A 21037-nucleotide genomic window follows, 5' to 3' on the forward strand; every position below is an offset into this window, starting at 1 on the left:
GTTATACTGCCCACTTTGGTAACTAATTCCATAGCTCTCAGCCATGAGAGTGACAGGAACAGAGAGTGGAAACTGCAGAGGGACAGGCCACAAATGTTCAATCTTTCTCACTTAAAGGTAGTTCCAGAGGATTGGAGAATTGCAAATGTTATGCTCTTTTTTTAAAAGGACATAAAATCAAGCTCAGAGGCCACCAGCCAGTCAATATAACTACAGTTGTGGGGAAACTCCTCAAAACAATAATTTGGGGCAGTATTAATAGTTGCATGGACAAATCAGGACCAAGGAAAGCCAACATTGATTTAAGGGAAAAACGGTGTTAACTAACTTGGGAGTTTGTTGTTGAGGTAACAGAGAGGGTTGATGAAGACAAAGCTCTTGATGTGATGCATATGGGTTTCCAAAAGGCACCTGATGCAAGTCTGTTGTGAGATGCTGTCAGCAAGTTAAAGCTCATTAATTAAAAGGGACAATAGCAACTGACTTGGCTGAATGTCAGGAAACAGAGAACAGTGGTGAATGGATGTTTTATGGCTGAAGGAAAGCTTGTAATGAATTTCCTCAGGAGTGGGTGGGATCCTTGCTTTTCCTGTTGTACATTAATAATCTAGACCTTGACGTACAGACCACAAATGGAACATTTTTAGATGACGAAACAGTGTGAACTGTGTGGAGGGTCGTGTAGAACTTCAAAGGGACTGGCAGTAGACTGGGTGCACAAGTGGTTGAAGATGTTTGATGGGGACAAATGTGAAGTGATTAATTTTGGTAGGAAAAACGCAGACAATATAAAATAATGGCTGCAACTCCTGATAGAAGTTTACAAGGTTACAAGGGCATGGACAGAGTGGATAGTCAGAAGCTTTTCCCAGGGTGGAAATGTCAATTACTAAGGGGCATAAGTTTAAGGTGCGAGGGGCAAAGTTTAAAGGAGATGTACGAGGCAAGTTTTTTTTTACACAGAGGGTGATGGGTGCCTGGACAAGTACATGAATAGGATGGGAATAGAGGGATATGGTCTCTGGATGAGTAGCGAGTTTTAGTTCACACAGACAGCATGGTCGGTGCAGGCTTGGGGGGGCCAAAGGGCTGTTCCTGTGCTGTAATTTTCTTCAACTCTAAAGGGAGTGCAGGAGCAGACAGGTGTGTATGTGCATACGTCACTGAAAGTGGCTGGACAGGTAGACACTTTGTAAGCTTTATTATAAACAGAGGCACAGAGTTCAAGAGTAAGACATTAGTTCAGCCTCAGCTGGAGTACTGAGTCCCCTTCTGGGCATTGTATTTTAGGAAGGATGTGAAAGCATCGGAGTGAGTGCAGAAAAGATTCAGGAAAACGAGGAAACTTCAGCTATGAAGGTAGATTGGAGAAGTTAGGACTGTTTGCTTGGAGTAGAAAAGGCTGAGAGGAGATTTAATGGAGATATTCAAAAATCACAACTGCTCTGGACAGGTGGTGATTGGGAGAAACTGCTTCCACCTGTAAAAATAAAAATCAAGACCGAGAGGGCATAGAATTAAAGCAATTTGCAGAAGAAGCAATAGCAACATGAGGAACAGGTTTTTCACACAGCGGATGGTTAGGGTCTGGGATGTACTGTCCGAGTGTGATGAAGGCATTAACTGAATCATTCATAAAGGCATTAGTGAACAAGAAAAACGTGCAGAGTTATGGGCCGAAGGCAGGGAATAGCACTACGCAAGTTGCTCATTCGGAGAGCTGGTACAATCACGAAGGACCAAATGTCCTCCTCCTGCACCAGAACATTTTACTGATCCAATGCCTTATTGGGTGAAAGCATTCCATTTTCCCTTCCTCTTCCCACAGAAGGTGCTCGCTCTTGTTGGGGTGTAGCTCCTGAAATCTTTCGTGCTCAACCGCAAGTGTTACCACTCCTGGGACTGCCACATTAAGACAGGTGGTGGGGGAACAGCAACAAGCGTTAGGCGACAGTGCACTGTATGGTCTCAACTGGCTTACCAGCGCTTCAGTCACACTGCATCAGTGTCAGGATTTAGCAGGTAGGCACTGAGGACTGCTCGGAATCCTCTCTACGTATATTGATCATATTTGACTCAGGAATTTGGGTTTGGGGAAATCGCACTGACAAAGAGATAATTTGATTTTCCATGAACACTGATCAGATGGAAAATTCCTGCGATCCATTTTAAATTTCCTGCCTGTCTGCGCACTTTACCAGGTGCAGTCCCACAGGTGTACCCTTGGTGGCGCCATTCACAGCAAAAACATTTAATTGTTCATGTCAACAGCACCACCTACCAGCAGCTGGTTGAACTGCAGCCTTCATTGACACCAAAAATCTATTGAAGCTTCCTAATGAAAAGGATGTTTGTTGATGGAGCAACTTTACGAACTGCACACCATTTCAAAGCCACGTAATTACTTAACCATAGAATCCCTACAGTGCAGAAAGAGGCCATCTGGCCTACTGAGTCTGCATCGTCTCTCTGAAAGAACATCCTACTCAGGCCCACCCCTCTTTCATCCCCATAACCCATGCATTTATCATGGCTAATCCAACTAACCCGCACATCTTTGGACGGTGGGAGGAAACCAGAGCACCCAGAGGAAACCCACATTGCCTGTTCTCCCCATGTCTTTCTTCACACAGTCACCCAAGGCCGGAATTGAACACAGGACCCTAGTGTTGAGAGGCAGCAGTGCTGACCACTGTGCCACCGTGCTGCCCCCTTCAATGTTGTAATATCAGGAACTTTGGCAGACACACTGCACCACAGCAAGATCCCACAAACAGCAACAGCATGTCTTACAAGGGAAATTAAAGATAGCATTAGATCCTAGGAAGAGACAGAAATTGGCCAGAAAGAACAACAGGCCTGAGGATTGAGAGAATTTAGAATTCAGCAAAGGAGGACGGAGAGATTGATTAAGAAGGGGAAAGGACAGTACATGAGTAAGCTTGCAGAGAACATAAAAGCTGACTTTAAGAGCTTCTATTTGTCCAAAGATGTTTAGGTATGTGAAGAGAAAAAGATTGGTGAAGACAAACGTATATCCCTTACAGTCAGAAACAGGAGAATTTATAATGGGGAACAAAGGAATGCCTGACCAACTAGAAACATTGGTTCTGTCTTCACAAAGAATAACACAAGTATTAGTAGCGAAATGGTGTTGGGGAAATTGAAAGCCCAGGGCCTGATAATCTACATCCCAGAGTACTTGCGTGGCCTAGAAATAGTGGATGCATTGGTGGTCATTTTTCAAGGTTCTGAGGACCCTGGGATGGGTTCCTCCAGATTGGAGGGTAGTTAAAGAACCTCGCTATTTAAAAAGGGAGGTAGAGAGAAAACAGAATTATGGCCAGAATTTTTCGACCTCACCCGCTGCTAAATTCTCCAGTCCCGCTGTAGTGAATGGAGATTCGGCTGAGCTCCAGGTTCGCCGTTCTCGCTGGCAATGGGGAATTAGAGACCGGAGAACTTCAGTCAGCCCGGCATCAGTACTAGGAATTGCTAGAGACCATTCTAAAATATTTAATAACAGAGCATTTGGAAAACAGTGGCAGGATTGGACAGAGTCAGCATGGATTTACGAAAGGGAAATCATGCTTGACAAATCTACTGGAATTCTTTGAGGGTGTAACTAGTAGAGTTGAAGAGGGGAAGCCACTGGATGTAGTTTATTTGGATGTTCAGGAGGTCTTTGACAAAGTCCCACAAGAGGTTAGCATGTATAATTAATACACATGGGATTGGGGGTAGCGTAGTGCAGATGGGAAACAAAGAATAGGAATAAACAGGCAGTGACTAGTGGGGTATCACAGGAGTCAGTGCTGGGACCCCAGCCATTCACAATATATATTAATGATTTAGATGCTGGAACTAAATGTAATATCTCCAAACTTGCAGATGACACAAAGCTGGGTGGGGAGGGTGAGCTGTGAGGAGATTGCAAAGATGCTTCAGCGTGATTTGGACAAGCTGAGTGAATGGGCAAACGATTGGCAAATGTAGTATGATATGGATAAATGTGATGTCATCCACTTTGGTAACAAAAGTGGGAAGGCAGATTATCCGAAAGGCTATAAATTAAGAAAGGGGAATGCATAATGAGACCTGGGCGCCCTTGTACAACAGTCGCTGAAGGTAAGCATACAGGTAGCAGATGGTGAAGGCAGCAAATGGTATGTTGGCCTTCATAGTGAAGGTTCGAGTACAGGAGCAGGGATGTCTCGCTGCAATTATACAGGGCCTTGGTGGGACCATGCCTGGAATACTGTATGCAGTTTTGGTCTCCTTATCCAAGCAAGGACGTTCTTGCTACAGAAAGGAGTGCAGAGAAGGTTTACCAGACTGATTCCTAGGATGGCAGGGCTGGTGTACGAGGAGAGATCGAGTCGGTTTGGATTATATTCACTGGAGTTCAGAAAAAAAAAATGAGGGGACATCTCCTAGAAACATATAAAATTCTAACAGGATTAGACAGGGTAAATGCTGGAAGGATGTTTCTGATGGCAGGAAAGTCCAGAATCGGGGGGTCACAGTTTAAGGATACGAGTTAAACCATTTAGGACTGAGATGAGGAGAAATTTCTTCACCCAGAGAGTGGTGAGCCTATAAAATTCATTATTACAGAAAGCAGTTGAAACTATGTTTTTAAGGAGTTAGAAATAGTCTTGAGCTAACAAGATATTCAGGGTGAGGGGGTGGCAATGGATTATTGAGTTGTTGGATCAGCCATGATCATAATGGATGACAGAACAAGCTTGAAGGGCTGAATGGCCTCCTCCTGTTCCCATTTTCTATGGTTCTTTGAAATGGTGACCAGGTAATCTCTTTTAAAGGTTGTTGGCTCCAGGTTAAGTGTTGGTCAGGACATGGAAAGATTTCTTTTTCAATTAGTGCCACACAAGAGGAAGCCAGACTCTCATCAGAAAGATAGTACTCACACCGTACTGTTTTACTGTTGGAACAGGGGGAGCGAGGGGGAAAACCCACACACTATTCAGGGCATAGAACCCTGGATATTTTAAGGCATCAAGGTGGGGAAAGTGTGGCAGAGGATTGGAGGAGTGCAAAGTTAGAGGTTGTAGGGCTGGAGGAGATTAGCCCTGTCCTTCTGTTCATCAGTTGAGCAACATATTTAATCAAGTGTAGATCAGTGAAGCTATTCAGGCCATTGATTCCAATGTTCACGTCTCCATACTTTATTTCAGTAAGAAGGCTCACAACATCCAGGTTAAAGTCCAACAGTTTTATTTGGTAGCACGAGCTTTTGGAGTGCTGCTCCTTCATCAGATGAATGGAGAGATAGGTTTCACAAACATGGCATTTACAGACAAAGACACAATTGCAAGATAATGGTGGGAATGCGAGTCTTTACAGGTAATCAAGTCTTACAGACAATGCAAGTGGAGAGGGGGACAATCACAGATTAAAAAGCTGTGAACTGTCTCACGCCAGGATAGTTAGCAAGATTCTGCATGCCCAGGCCAGATGGTGGGGGTTCCATGTAATGTAATCCTGTTTGAGGCCGTCCTCATGCTTGCGGAACTTGGCTATCAGTTTCTGCTCGGCAATTCTGCGTTGTCGTGTATCTTGAAGGCCGCCTTGGAGAACGCTTACCCAAAAATCAGAGGCTGAATGCCCTTGACTGCTGAGTGCTTCCCGACAGGAAAGGAACCCTTCCGCTTGGTGATCGTCAAATGGTGTCCATTCATCCACTGTCGTAGTGTCTGCACGGTCTTGCCAACGTATCATGCCTCGGAACATCCTTTCCTGCAGCGTATGAGTAGACAATGTTGGTTGAGTCGCATGAGTATGTACCATGTACCTGGTGGGTGGTGTTCTCATGGTGGTATCCATGTCAATGATCTGGCATGTCTTGCAGAGGTTGCTGTAGCAGGGTTGTGTGATGTCGTGGTCACTGTTCTGAAGGTTGGGTAGTTTGCTGCAAACAATGGTCTGTTTGAAGTTGCGTGGTTGTTTGAAGGCAAGAAGTAGAGGTGTGGGGATGGCCTTGGTGAGATGTTCATCATCATCGATGACACGAAGGCTTTGAAGATGATGTTGTAGTTTCTCCGCTCCAGGGGAGTATTGGACGACGAAAGGTACTCTGTTGGCCATGTCCCAACTTTGTCTTCTGAGGTCAGTGCGGTTTTTCACTATGGTGCATCAGAACTATTGATTGATGAGTTGAGAGCCGTATCCCACTTTTATGAGAGCATCTTCCAGCGTCTGTACATGTCTGTTGCATTCCTCCTCGTCTGAGCAGATCCTGTATCTATGGAGGGCTTGTCCATAGGCGATAGTTTATTTAAAATGTTTAGGGTGGAAGCTGGAGAAGCAGAGCATCGTGAGGTTATCAGTGGGCTTGTGGTACAGTGAAGTGACGAGGTGTCCATCCTTGATGGAGATGTGTCCAAGAATGCAGCCGATTCTGGACAGTAGACCATGGTGAGTCTGATGGTGGGATGGAATTTGTTGATAAAACAACTGAAAAGACTGGATGATGATGGCAACATCATCACACACAAGAGGATGGCCTCAATTGGAATCATGGGTTCACGTCATACAACGTGGAACCCCCAACATCTGGCCTGGGGGCTTGCAAAATCTTACTAACTGTCCTGGCTTGAGACAATTCATACCTCTTTAACCTGCGATTATCCCCTTCTCCACTCTCACTCTCTGTACCTGTAAAAACTCATATTTCAAGCATTATCTTGCAATTGTGCCTTTGTCTATATACGCCGTTTGCGAACCCAACTCTTCACTCACCGGTTGACGGATCACCACTCTGAAAGCCTGTGATTCCAAATAAACCTGTTGGACTTCAACCTGGAGCACAGTAAGCTTCTGACACTGTGCTCACCCCAGTCCAATACCGGCATCTCCATATCATGGCTACTTTATTTCATGTATTGATGACTCAGTACAGGGTGCATCACAACACTGCTCCTGTATTTGCCGCTTCTCAATTGGCACTCTTGACCAGCATAGTCAAAGTTTGACCTGAAGTGATGCTCTGAATGAATCTTTCTCATTCCATTTAGCATCTCATTTTCCTCTCCAAGGTCCTCTTGGGCATTGTGAAGCATATACGAGTTGGGGCCCTAGTTGAGGGAACGTGCCACCGTGGAATGGAGAGAACATCAAAAACTCAGGGAAAATCTGCAATTCTTTTGGAAACGTTTTGTGTGATTAACGTTTTTTTTTTAAACGTGTGAAAGAGGCTGTCACGGCCTTTATGACAGAGTTTCTGTCTGTGGAAGGACTAGGCTCAAACTCAAAGTAGAAAATAATGGAAGCAAGCAATGTGACTGGTTATTTGCCAATTAGAAAAATATAGAAACAAACAATGAAGAATGAGGAAAGACCCAACAATTCACCTGTAATATTGGAGGCAGCGGGTTTGATATACACAAGTAATGCTCACAGATAGATTTTACAGAGATATATAGTGTTAAGGCTCACCTCTGGCAGTCTATATAGTTTCATTGTTCGTTGCATAGTCATGTTTCTGCTCAGATGGGAGAACTTCACCTCTACTAGTTTGCGTGGGTTTAGTGACCTGTGCCAGTACCTGCCCAACAGATCACAGAATACGCCAGTCAGTCACTGACAGAACTGAGAGCTTCGCTCACAGCTATTAGTGGCTTGGCCAAAGTCCAAACTTGGCACTGCACCACACCTCAGACTGCACACGAGCAATGCCACATATTATACACAGCATACTGGCAACTACATAGCAGCTACAGGGAAAGAGACAGAGAAAAATAGAGAGGTTTGATTGCTGCCAGAGGTGATTGGAAGATTGTACACTCCCTTTAACATGAACAACTTACCCTGAGTAGTGTGTGTCACTTTTAACAATGCCCATGGCTCTCAAACCACAGTTTCTGCAGGGATATTAACACACTGTGCCGCAGTGTGATAGTACATCGCATTTTATCGCCACACCATCAGCAGGAAAGAGCTGATTGCTCCTTTATCACTACTCACCCCACTGTGAACAGAATGGATTTGTCTATTCTGAGATGCTGGGGTCTGATAAGAGTATCACCACCATACTTTGTCACTGGACACCAGCGTAGGGAAAACAGAATAGCTTTCAGATCATTCAGTGCTCCCCAGCCACGCAGCCACACATGGAGGCCCAAGGTTCATCAAACACCTGGTCCACTGAAGACCATAGGAGGGTAGGTTGCAGGAATACCGCTTTCTGTACAGTGCTGTACCACTGCAGCAAATGGTGCAATTCATCTGCCCAGTGGCACACCGCAGTTTGAAATACAAGAACAGAGCTTGCTACACCCAGGGATTCTCCACCATACGTACTCACTATCCCTGCATCTGGCAACACTCCCTTCCCCTGATTACATCTCCATCCACCCCAGGACTCCAGCTCACTGCACCCAGGAATCTTACCTTCCCACCTTTCGCAACACCCATACCATCCGCCCACTAGCTCAACCTCTTGCCAAGTGCAGATGGGATAGCAGAGTGTTTGATGGGGGCAGTATAGAGGCAGCTTTACTCTGTATCTAATCCCATGCTGTACCTGTCCTGGAAGTATTTGATGGGGACAGTGTAGGAGGAGTTTTACTCTGCATCTAACCCCGTGCTGTACCTGTCCTGGAAGTATTTGATGGGGACAGTGTCGGGGGAGTTTTATTCTGCATCTAACCCTGTGCTGAACCTGTCCTGGGCTTGTTTGGTGGGGACAGTGTAGAAAGAGTTATATGGTGTCTCTAACGCCATGCTGTACCTTTCCTGGTAGATAATGATGATTATTGTGATGGGTGCATCAGATGAAAGATAAGGGATATGGGGATAGTGTGGGAAATGGTGTTAAGGTCAAAGATGACCCATGACCTAACTGAATGGTGGATGAGATTTGAGGGGCAGAATGGCCTACTCCTGTTTCTATGAATCTAAGACTTGCACTTATTGGTCAATGGGATGGGCTAACCATGGACCTTACCTGCAAGTGCCTACAGGTTTTGGCAGCACCACACCTGCAGTGTATACAGCCTGGTAGCTGCCTTCAAGGTTGACTCTCCTGGTGATCTCCCGGATCAGAACTGGAGCCACCCGTTTAGAGCGCAACTTCTTATGCACACACAGAAAGTTAATCTCCACCATCTTCTTCAGGCTGTCAAAAAAGAACAAATTCGAACATAATTTTTTTTACCAGTACAAAACAAAAACATGGATATCAAACAGAAACAGCAGATTACGCAGCATCTGTGGAGAAATGGTTTCAATGTTAGAGCCCCCCTCAATACCTAATGCAGCCTGACAACACTTCCCAAAGAGTGAGTAGCACCCCACCCACTCACTGCCTAAAACCCCAAATCTCTCAGCCTGGCATACTATCGAGGAGGGCAGCATAGTGGCACAGTGGTTAGCACTGCCTTTTAATTACAGGGGAGCCAATGGCTTAGTGGGATTATCGCTAGATTGTTAATCCAGAAACCCAGCTAACCCAGGTTCGAATCCTGCCACAGTAGATGGTGGAATTCAAATTCAGGTTAAAAAAAAAAATCGGGAGTTAAGAATCAACTGATGACCATGAAACCATTGTTGATTGTCAGAAAAACCCATCTGGTTCATTAATGCCCTTTAGGGAAGGAAATCTGCTGTCCTCAACTGGTCTCATCTACATGTGACCCCAGAGCCATAGCAATGTGGTTGATTTCCAGGCAACTAGGGATGGGCAATAAATGCGAACCCCAAGGCCCGTGAATGAATAAAAACACATTAGTAAGCAAGGGTTCAGTTGATGCACAGGTCATGGTGACCACAGTCACCATAACAGCCTCTGACATCTTCGCCAGTGTCAAATACTGGATAAGCAAGAATTGCCTTCAATGGTGAGAAGCCATAGAATCATAGAACCCTACAGTGAGAAAAAGAGGCCCTTTGGCCCACCGAGCCTGCACCGAACACTATCCCACCCAGGCCCCACCCTCATATCCCGACATTTTTATACCCACTAATCCCTCTAACCTATGCATCCCTGGACACTAAGGGGCAATTTCTTAGCAAGGCCAAACAACCTAACATCTTTGGACTGTGGGAGGAAACTGGAGTACCCGGAAGAAACCCACACAGACACGAGGAGAATGTGCAAACTCCACACAGACAGTGACCCGAGCCAGGAATCGAACCCAGGACCCTGGAGCTGTGAAGCAGCAGTGCTAACCACTGTGCTACCGTGCCACTCACGTGCTTGGCTTCTTTCGAAACCCCCACTCCTTCAGCAACTGACATTTGCTGATTGTGTGTAGTGTCTTTCTGCACCGAGCTCCAAACTCACACTCTTACTCCCAAGTCTGTATGCCTCAATCTTACCCATCTCCACTCCTTAGCTGTTCAGATTTGGCCATGTCAAAGTTCTCCATATGGTCTTCACAAACTGCAACTTATCAAGTTTGCTGCCATGTCCTTTTCCATACTCTGCTCTAGGCTCTCACACCATTATTGGCTTCCTATACACCGTTCCACCAATTTCAATACTTCTGTCTAGTCCTCCAGAACTTGATCCTGTCTAACTCTGTGTTCTGCTCACCTACTCTCCGGTACAGTGCAAATGTGTACCTCCAGCTCATCCATTTTGGCCTCCTTTCCAGTTTAATTATAAAGCCTTGACCTATTTCAATCTCCTACTCAGAAAATCTCCATCCGTTTCTTTTACAATTTCTTCCTCACCTGAAAAAAGCTTCCTTTAAAAGGTGGTAAAACTGCAAGGAGAGGGAGTCTGTGTCAGGCAGAGAGAGTCCATGAGAATGATTAGATTGCAGAAACTGAGGCGGTCAAAAGTGGGTTTATTGAGTAGGGACAGGGGGATTGAGTAATGACAACAGATTTGATGGGAAGGGGTGGGGTGGGAGATGGTACTTGAGGAAAGGGAACCAGTTATCATTGAGCAATGGGGGCCAGGGAAGGAAATTAGAATGCAGTGGGCATGTTATTTAGAGAGCAGGATAAAGGCCTCATGGGCAAGATGAAGAAGTGAGAGGAACATGAATCAAAAGAATCTAGAGGGAAGCTTCACTTTCTGTAATGGCTTACACCTATCCAGGATGTGTCTAAAGCTCCCTTCTTTCACTTATCTACAGCTTGTTCTTTTGTATGAACAAGGAGCCAGCCCCTTGAGCCTGCTCCGCTATTTAATAAGATCAGGGCTGATCTGATAAAAACCTTAAACTTGCATCCCACAGAAAAAAAACATTTACTCGCGATTAGTCCCAATAGTTAAATACAAGCTTACATACTGGTCATAAATCTGAATATTAGCGGGAATGGCACTAATGAAACCCACTAATTTCTTGTTGGAGACGACTCGTACACCACAATGCCACTGAAGCAGCCAGCCAGGAGGACGCAAAGCCCTAGAGAAGGAGCAGAACAATAACACATTAGGAGATGAATTTCAGCCAAGGAAACTGCTGTAACGTGAAAGCACCTGTGGCCTGTTTGGTGGGTATCGGAATTATGCTAAAACAGACACTCACTTGCCCCAGCATTGCTTTGTCAATGCACTGCTCAGCACTTGACCCACTGGTGAGTGATAGGAAGCAGCCTACGCATTTCCAACACCTTCAACAGCTGTTCTTCAGATCTAACAAAAATCAGATCCCAGCCACAACTGGATGAATGGGGTTCTCCTTGTTGATCTTAGTACTGAGTTTCTACTTCCCTTCAGCTCAGTAAACATGGTAGACATTGATTAACAAGTCCATTTTAATAATGTCACAGAAAGTACGTTGAACAAACTTGTTTCAGCAACACCAATAGGGTGGCACAGTGGTTGGCATTGCTGCCTCAGTGCCAGGGACTCGGATTTGATTCCTGGTTTGGGTCACTGTCTGTGCAGAGTCTACACGTTCTCCATGTTTACATGGGCGCTTCGATTTCCTCCCATAGTCTGAAAGATGTGCTGGTTAGGTGCATTGGCCGTGCTTACTTCTCCCTCAGTGTGCCAGAACAGGTGCTGAAGGGTTGCAACTAGAGGATTTTCGTAGTCACCTCATTGCAGTGTAATATAAACCTACTGTGACGCTAAATAAATAAACATTAAAACTAACATAACTCATGTAAATGAACATAGAACATTACATCACATGGTGGATCATAAAGCGCAAAGATTACTGAAGCAACAAATCTGGGAAATGGGGTACCATAATGTGCAAGGATTACTGAGTTGTTGTGCCCTGGAAGTGGGTACCTTATAGTCAAAAGGCATCCTAAATTGTTCTCTTCCCATCAATTAATGTTGATAATATCTTCTACGATTGTCAAATTCAAATTTCTTGCCAACTTGTTCAGATTTTAGGGAAACTCCATGGGCCCAGTGGCCTCTTTCTGCACTGTAGGGTTTCTATGACTCTATGAAACATCATTTCAATAGGAAGATCAATCGGGATGCACTTACAAAACTGAATCACAATTACTTAAATCTTTTTCATTAAGTTCTTCCACTTCTAAACTTTTTTTTGTTTAAAGGGTGACAACTTCATTTGGAGTAGAGGTTCATAACTTCTACTCAATAAAGAGCAAAATATTAGTAGATATGAGATTCCAAACTCACTAATGCATTAATCCATCACCCACGTGTAACCCATACATCATAATCTATACATTAATCTCAGTAATCTATACATCATATGGTGTCCTCCCTCCCTCATGTTACAGTGTGAGGATTATCGGCTATATGAAATCCCATGTCCCACAATACATCTCAGTAATCCCTCACACCATACAGCACTCCACTCTCCCTCATGTTATAGTTCAACAATTCTTTCCTGAGGTTGTGCTGAAGCCTTTTACTGCACATGCAGACAGCCATACTTTGCACCTAATCATGGTGTTCCCTGACTTGACAATGTTAATTGTGATGTTATTTAATCCAAGAATATTAACATGTCCTGGTCAGGAGCAGCACCGATTAGAGCTGGAACTGAGACACCTTTTCTCGTAGTTGAAAGCAAATTTATATCTCTAACCGATGCAACCATTGCTCTACTTACCACAGTAAAAACTCAGGTGAGTAATCAAATCTAAACATGTTGTCATCATCCTCCACATAGTTCTCATTCAGCAGAGTGTACAGTTCCTTTAACTGGGTGTTCAAACACAAATAGGTTAGACTCACCTCAGGGTAGTAGCAGAACTCTTCAAAATACATCAAGCGGGAGCCCCAAAACATCAGAATTCAAACCAAGTTTTATTAGTGTATTTTCCAATATGCAGTGCATGCTGCACATAAACCTTGGGTATCCCTCTCCCATGTTCATCAAGCTGTGGGTCGCAGCAGCCTCAGCAGGGTCTTGGGGTGAGTAATTTGGGTTGTGAGCTCAGAGGCAGTAATGGTTGCTGTGGAGCAGAGACACTTAGAGAGTGTCCTGGTTTCAGCTCGGAGGTCTTGTTCTTTTAACTTGTCCTGGTCCAGCCCAACAAAATGAGCTCTGAGGTTCAATTGTTGGCACCAGTACTCCAAATGGTAGATAGAACAAAGAACAACCTGGCATGGGAAACAGGCCCTTCGGCCCAACGAGCCTGCGCCACCATTTTAAAGCATTTTCCTACACCTACCTTGCCCCATGTGTATGCGAATGGTACCCCTACTGTAGCCAGATGTCTGAGTTCTTTTTCTTGCAAACCTTTTATATGTCATAAATCGTAATTTTGTGCCTGTATCCCTGCCATTTGAAGCATCTAAAAGTCATTAAATTCTGCAGCAGCCTAACTTGCCTTTCTCCCAAACTGCTATCAACTTTGGCTACTGAATAACAAACACACTGCAGTGTGGGTGAAGCATGAGATATTGTATATTTTGTTAGAATCACAGACCATTGATTAAATAGTTATTGATAATTTGTGAAGTATTTGCAAGTTCTAAAATTTTGAAATGATTCAGAGAAACAGCGTAAACAGCTGAACTGTTGTTACCATCCTGGCTCAATAGTTTGTAATTGCTACGTTTTGCTTAGCGATGTGAATGAACAAAGTTGCAGGACCGCCTGTTAACTATAGAATAATATCAATTCACCCCAGCTATACCATTACAGATTTATAGAGATTTACAAGAATAATACAAGTTATGAACTTCAATATAGAAACACTGCAAATAGAATAGACCATTCGAGCCTGCTCTGCCATTCATTATGATCATGACTGATTATCCAACTCAGTCATCTGTTCCCACTTTCCTCCTCATATACCTGGATCCCTTTAGCCCCAAAAGCTTTATCTAATGCAGTGAAAACAGCTTTCTTTGGTAGAGATTTACAAATATTCACTACTGTCTAGGTGAAGAAATGTTTCTCATCTCAGTCTTAAATGGTTCACCTGGCATCCTCATCATTGTGACCCATGGTTCTGGACACCCCGCCATTGGGAACATTCTTCCTGCATCTACCCTGTATAGTCCTGTAAGAATTTTATATGTTTCTATGAGAGTCCACCCTTATGACAGCGAATATAATCCTAACCAACTCGATCTCTCCTCATGTCACTCCCACCATTCCAGGATTCAGTCTGGTAAACCTTTGCTGCATTCCCTCCATAGCAAGAACAACCTTCCTCAGGCAAGGACATTAAAACGGTATATAATATTCAAGGAATGGTCTCACCAAGCCCTTGCATAACTGCAGCAAGACATCCCTTGAATCCTTTTGGTAATGAAGGCCAACATACAATTGGCCTTCTTCACCCATTGCTGCACCTGCATGCTTACTTTCGGTGGCAGGTGTACAAGAATACTCAGGTCTCATTGCACATTCCCCTCTCTCAATCTATAACCATTCAGATAATAATTGGTCTTCCTGCTTTTGATACCAAAGTGGATAACCTCACATTTATCCACATTATACTGCATCTGCCATGCATTTACCTACTCACTCTTCATGGCCAAATCACACTGAAGCATCTCTGTGTCCTCCTTACAGCTCACCCTCCCACTCAACTTTGTGTCATCTGCGAGTTTGGCAATATTGCATTGAAGTCCGTCATCTAAATAAATAATACACATTGTGAAGAGCTGGGCTCCTAGCACTGATCCCTGCTGTACTCCATTAGTCACTGCCTGCCATTTGGAAAAAGAATCATTTATTCCTACTCTATGTTTCCTGTCTGCCAACTAGCTTTCTGTCCATCTCAATACATTTCCCCCCTCCTCCCCCAATCCCATGCACTTTGATTTTACACGTTAATCTCTTAAGTGAGATTTTATTGAAAGCCTTCTGAAAGTTCAAATAAACTACATCCACTGGCTCCCCCTTATCAACTCTACTAATTACATCCTCGAAGAATTTCAATAGATTTATATAGGGCAGGATTTCCCTTTCGTAAATCCATGTTGACTCTGTCCAATTATGCCAGTGTTTTCCTCATCAAATCTTTAGTAACGAACCAAATTATCTTTGATAATGGACTTAAGAATTTTCCCCATTGCCGGCACCAGGTTGACTGATTCATCTCTTTGAATAGCGAGGTTACATTAGCTAGCCTCCAATCCATAAAAAAATGTTCCAGGGTCTACAGAATATTGGAAGATGACTGCCAATGCAGCCACTATTTCGAGGAACACTCCCTTAAGTACACTGGGATGCAGATTAACAGGCCCTGGGGATTTATCAATCCCATTAACTTCCCCAATATCACTTTCCTACTTATACTGATTTTCTTCAGTTCCGCCCTCTCAGTAAACCCCATTTCCCAACATTTCTGGTGCATTATTTGTGTACTTATTTGTGAAGATAAAACCAATGTTTTTAGTTGGTCAGCCGTTTCTTTGCTCCTCATTATAAGGTCCCTTACAGTCAAATAGGGGAAAACATTTACCTTCACCAAGCTTTCTCTCTTTACGTAACTACATAAGCTTTTACAATCAGATTTTATGTTCCCCACAAGCTAACTTGTGTGTTCTATTTTCCACTTCTTAATCAGTTCCTTGGTTCTCCTGTGCTAAATTCTAAACTGCTCCCAATCCTTAGTCTGTTGTTTTTTTTTCTGGTCAGTTTGGATCAAATACTAACTCTGATTTCCCTTGTAAACCTTTGACCACCTTTCCTGTTTTATTTTTGGGTCAAACAGGAATGAACAATTTGTTGCAGTTCACCTAGGCACTCTTTAAATATGTGACATTACCTATCCAATTACGTTTGAATGCTTGCAGTAAGTACATAGCCCATGTAAAGCAATAAGCAAAATGTGGTCAGACACCTCAATGTGAAACCAGGAGACAGATGTCACGCAAAGCAAGTTGTGGATTTTTCATCAATTCTCAATAGGCGCTCATTACACTGTGAGCCAATTCCATACAAGAGACTTCAAACTCCACTTTTGAAGAACATGCCTTAGAAGCAACTCCCAAGCAATGCTCTCAGATGCCTTTAGCAAGGATCCACAACCAGGATTTCAACCTCTCTTTCACTATTCCTCGGTCCTGAAACACCATGCACATTCAAGCACAATCTCTCAGGTACTCAACCATGCTAACAGAACACCACTGCATTAAGGTCACTAACCTTAGTATTAGCTCAGATATCTGGCTTCTCGCTAGTCAACTTCTCCAGCTCTGCACTTTGCAGTTCTGTCTCTAACTGGGAGCCTCCCTTGACCCTTATCTTTAACTTCAGTGAACAGTACCTTGTTCAGATTCCTGTTTTGTCCCTTTTACTTCAATCTTCTTGGGACTTTGCTCTTTTCATTTCCCGGTTTCTGAAATTATTTGTTCTTTAGCTTCTGGGATTTGCTTCTGGGTGACTTAGTTCCAGACTGAACTCAAAATGTTTCTGGTTGCTAAACAGTAGCTTAGTTTGTTTTTGTGCCTCCCCCAGCATCCCAGCAATTGTGAACAAGTTGTAAAACTCAGTTGCATGCAGCCAAAGTTTAAATTGAAACAAAAATACATGAGCACCTGTGTTTAATATGAAGGTGAACTGAAATTTTAACCCTTTCTTCGCCCAGTAATGCAGAAGCACAAATTAAGCTTAAATTACAATTTATTTTTAACAGTACAAGTATGAATTGTTTAAACTATCTTTTTCCAACACTGTACAGTGCAGATGAACGATGGTTCAGTTTGCAGCAGTCTCTGATGCTACTGCAGAATTAATGAAGTACATCATTATGAACCATAGTACTTTAATCTCTCATCATTTCCTACATTATCATTTGAAACATCTCCCTTGTCTCATCTGAAATGATGCAGGAGAATTTTGAGGAAGGATTTTGCAATTCTAAGAATTTCCTGCTGTGCCTTTGCCAGACAATCAATAGCAACAATGCAACACAGTAGCACTGTGGTTAGCATTGTCGCTTCACAGCGCCAGGGTCCTGGGTTCGGTTCCCGGCTTGGGTCACCGTCTGTATGGAGTCTGCATGTTCTCCCCACGTCTGCGAGGGTTTCCTCCCACATTCTGAAAGATATGCTGCTTAGGTGCATTGACCTGAACAGGCAGTGGAGTGTGGTGATTAGAGGAATTTCACAGTAACTTCACTGCAGTGTTAAGGTAAGCCTTACTTGTGACTAATAAATAACTAAATTGTCCAGATTACCCATTCTCATCATTTCCTGAGACCCCTGTCAGAGAATGTTTGGAAATCTGGACCACAGAAAGGACTAAAATCCTAAATTTGAGCACTGGTCCATGAACTTTTCATCACAGCCTTCCTTAGGCAGGAGATCTTGAGGCCAGGCCAGCAAAGATGGTGCGTGTAGAAACTTCAAATTGTGAACTGTGGCCTTTCTGCTCAACACACGATTGTTTTAGTAATTCTTCCCAAGGGACAGAAATATCCATATTCTGCACCAATCAACAACTCTTCCCCACCACCACCTCACTTTCACTGTGGGGTTGCACCAATTTCCAAGCATTAAAATGGAGTTACAGCAGGAAAATATCTGGGAAGCACTGCAGAAGGACATCCTCTTCCATGCAAACAGAGAAACAGGAATTGTAACACTCTATATTTTTATCAGACACAGCCAGTTAACAATCTTATAACCCTCAAGATCTTGAGCCCAAACCATATTCACAGCTTACAATGGCCACATTTAATTGTTTAATTTGGGTAAATGGAGTTCATAAATTGGTTATGACAAACTGTGTCAGCTTAATAGAGTCGGAGTCCTAACTGAGCAGATCCTGGCACATGGGAACTGGTCCCGAACTCCACCAACTGCACAGTACAGATCAGAAACAGGCCCTTCGGCCCACCAGGCCTGCATCAACACATCACCTTACTAAACCGAAGACCTTCTGTTTCTATGCCGCCCGTATCCCTCTATTTCCTGTCTATTCATGGATCCATCAAGATATCTCTTAAGCATTGCTATTGTATCTAATTCCACCACCAACTCTGGTAGCGCATGCCAGACACCAAACACCTCAGTGTAAAATATTTGCCTCTCATCTTTAAACTTTCCCCCTTGAACCTATGTCTCCTAGTAATTGACATTTCTAACCTGGGAAGAAGACTCTGACTGTCCATTCCTCTCAATTTTATAAACTTCAATCGAGTCACCCCTCAGCCTCTGATGTTCAAGTGAAAACAAAACAAGTTTGTCCAATCTCTCTTCAGTTAATATCCTCCAAACCGAGCAAAATCCTGCTAAGGTTTTTCTGTACCGTCTTCAAAGTCTCTGTATCTTTCGGGTAGTGTGATGACCAGAACTGTACGCAGTATTCCGAATGTGGCCCACCTAAAGTTTTACACAGCTGCAACATGGCTTGCCAATTTTTATACCCTGACCAATGAAGGTAAGCATGCCACCTGCATTTTTGCCACCACATCCACTTGTGTTGCCACTTTTAGGGAACTGCGAACCTGTACGCCTAAATCCTTCAATGCTAATACTTCTAAGGGCTCTGCCATTTACTGCATACTTCCTTTCTGCATTAGGCTTTCCAAAATACATCACCTTGCATTTGTCCAGATTAAATTCCGTCTCCCATTTCTCTGTCCAGTTTCCAGCTTATCTTTATCCTGCTGTATCTTCTGGCAGTCCACCTCCTCATTATCCACAGCTCCCCCAATCTTTGTATCATCCGTAAACTTGCTAATTAGACCACTTATGTTCTCCTCCAAATCATTTACATAAATTACAAACAACAGAGGACCCAGCACTTAGCCCTGCGGAACAGCACTGATTGGAAATCTACAATCAGAAAAACATTCTTCTACCGCTTCTCTCTGTCTTCTATGACCAAGCCAGTTCTGTACCCATCTTCCCGTGGATCCCATTTGATGTCACCTTCTGTACTAGTCTGTCACGAGTGGCCTTGTCAAAGCCTTGCTAAAGTTCATGCAGACAACATCCACTGCCCTGCCCCGAGACACAACCTCCTCCGCACAAAACTATGCTGTCTATTGCTAATATGTCAATATGTTTTTTCAAAAGTGAGTAAATCTGCTCCTAAGAATCTTCTCCAATAATTCCAGACCACTGACATAAAGCTCACCAGCCTGTCATTTCCCAGATTATCCCTGTTACCTTCCTTAAACAAAGGGACAACATTGGTTATTCTCAAGTCCTCAGGGGATTTTCCTGTGATTAAGGAGGACACAGCTTGTGGACAGGGTTTTAAGATGAGCTGGACTATCAGGCTCAGTATGACATCCTAGCATGACACTGCATTCCATCAATATGTGCCAGCTGTTCGCCACACTCAGAACCTTCATTTCTCTGTTAACGCTGTCTTCAGCTGCTTCAAGTGGAAAAACCATACTAGGAATAATCCAATGCATTGTACATGCATGGATTGTCCTTACAAAACACTATTTGCAATTGTAGCTCATGTTGTAGATGTGACACAAAGCTTTTGTTTGGACTTTATTTAACACACTCTCCAACATTCTTCCCATTTAAAATAGAGCCAAGCAACATATTTCCAGTAACTTCTATACTCTCCACAAGCCAACAGCTAGTGGGACATGAATCAATTTTGCAAATCCACTTGTTTGCAGCAACTGCATGGGTCAAATTCTATAAAGAGCTGCAAATGCTGGAAATCTGGAGTAAACACCAGCAACACACAGCAGGTCAGCAAGTGTTTGTGCTTCACATTGCTGCTTGCAGAGGACAAGTGTTCATGATCCAACCATTTTCTGAATCAATGGCTGTGCACATGGCGCTCAGCTCTACTGTGGCTTCCTGTGTTCCCAGTGACTAGCCTAGCTGGAAGGGAGCCTCATTGCTCCTTTGTGTTTTCCCAGGAATCAGAGCTCCTGCACAGGATAATCAATGCAGGCACCAGAACACCGTGCACACAGGGTGATTCGCAATGTCTCATCACTATTATACAGCATGAGAGCATAACACCTACCATTTTACTGGGCTGCCCTACCCTAGAACCCCCCTTTCCATCACTTAGCTTGTCACAAGGAAGATCGAATGGAATGGAACCCTTTACATTTCGCGCACCTGCATTAGCATCAGATACTTATGAGTCAGCTACAACACAGGTTAGATACCAAATATAATGTCTTTCACCTCTATCCTGCATCTCAATCTTACAGTAATACCCTCTCTCCAACAGTAATGTCTTTTCTGTTGCTTATACCAACATTCTGTAGTGTGAGTAGGATAGGAAATGTAGTACCAGTTGGTGGTGAATTGAATGCAGTTTTACACGTGGGACTATGGCCCTTAAGAACTAGACTGAGTCTGCACACACTCCACTTAACACTTAGGACTGGCAATTGGAGGAGATTTCAGAATCACAGCTTACTACAGTGCAGAAGAGGACCATCGAGTCTGCACCAATGCATGAAATGCCCTGATCTGCCTACCTAATCCCACTTGCCAGCACCAGACTGGTATGAGATGCCAAATACTCATCCAGGTACTTTTTAAAGGATTGAGGCATCCCGCCTCTACCATCCTCCCAGCCAGTGCATTCCAGACCTTCATTCTATCTGTCTGGGATTGATTTGATCATAGCCCCAAAGGTGAAAAAAATTGGGTATAATCACAACATCTTTCTGGGACTTTTAAGAAAACACAACTCCATTCAGTCAGTATATTTTGGCCACCAAG

At 43.6% G+C, this 21037-nt stretch overlaps 1 protein-coding gene across 3 annotated transcripts in view; it reads right to left on the reverse strand.

Annotated features, from left to right (window-relative positions):
• Positions 1–21037, reverse strand: part of LOC145359288 (glycylpeptide N-tetradecanoyltransferase 1-like) — a 71489-nt gene that overhangs the window by 7534 nt on the left and 42918 nt on the right. For 2 of the 3 annotated variants that reach the window (XM_080213838.1, XM_080213837.1), the window contains exons 5-8: positions 13020–13111; positions 11265–11381; positions 8969–9139; positions 7459–7567 (exon numbers count right to left, since the gene is read on the reverse strand). In XM_080213838.1, coding sequence (XP_080069964.1) covers positions 7459–7567; positions 8969–9139; positions 11265–11381; positions 13020–13111 — 489 coding nt within the window. The remainder of the gene's footprint in view (positions 1–7458; positions 7568–8968; positions 9140–11264; positions 11382–13019; positions 13112–21037) is intronic. The other variant, XM_080213839.1, reaches the window with a different exon arrangement.

This window comes from Carcharhinus amblyrhynchos, chromosome 27 (genome assembly GCF_965287045.1).
Source record: "Carcharhinus amblyrhynchos chromosome 27, sCarAmb.v2.hapA, whole genome shotgun sequence".
Classification (NCBI taxonomy): domain Eukaryota; kingdom Metazoa; phylum Chordata; class Chondrichthyes; order Carcharhiniformes; family Carcharhinidae; genus Carcharhinus; species Carcharhinus amblyrhynchos.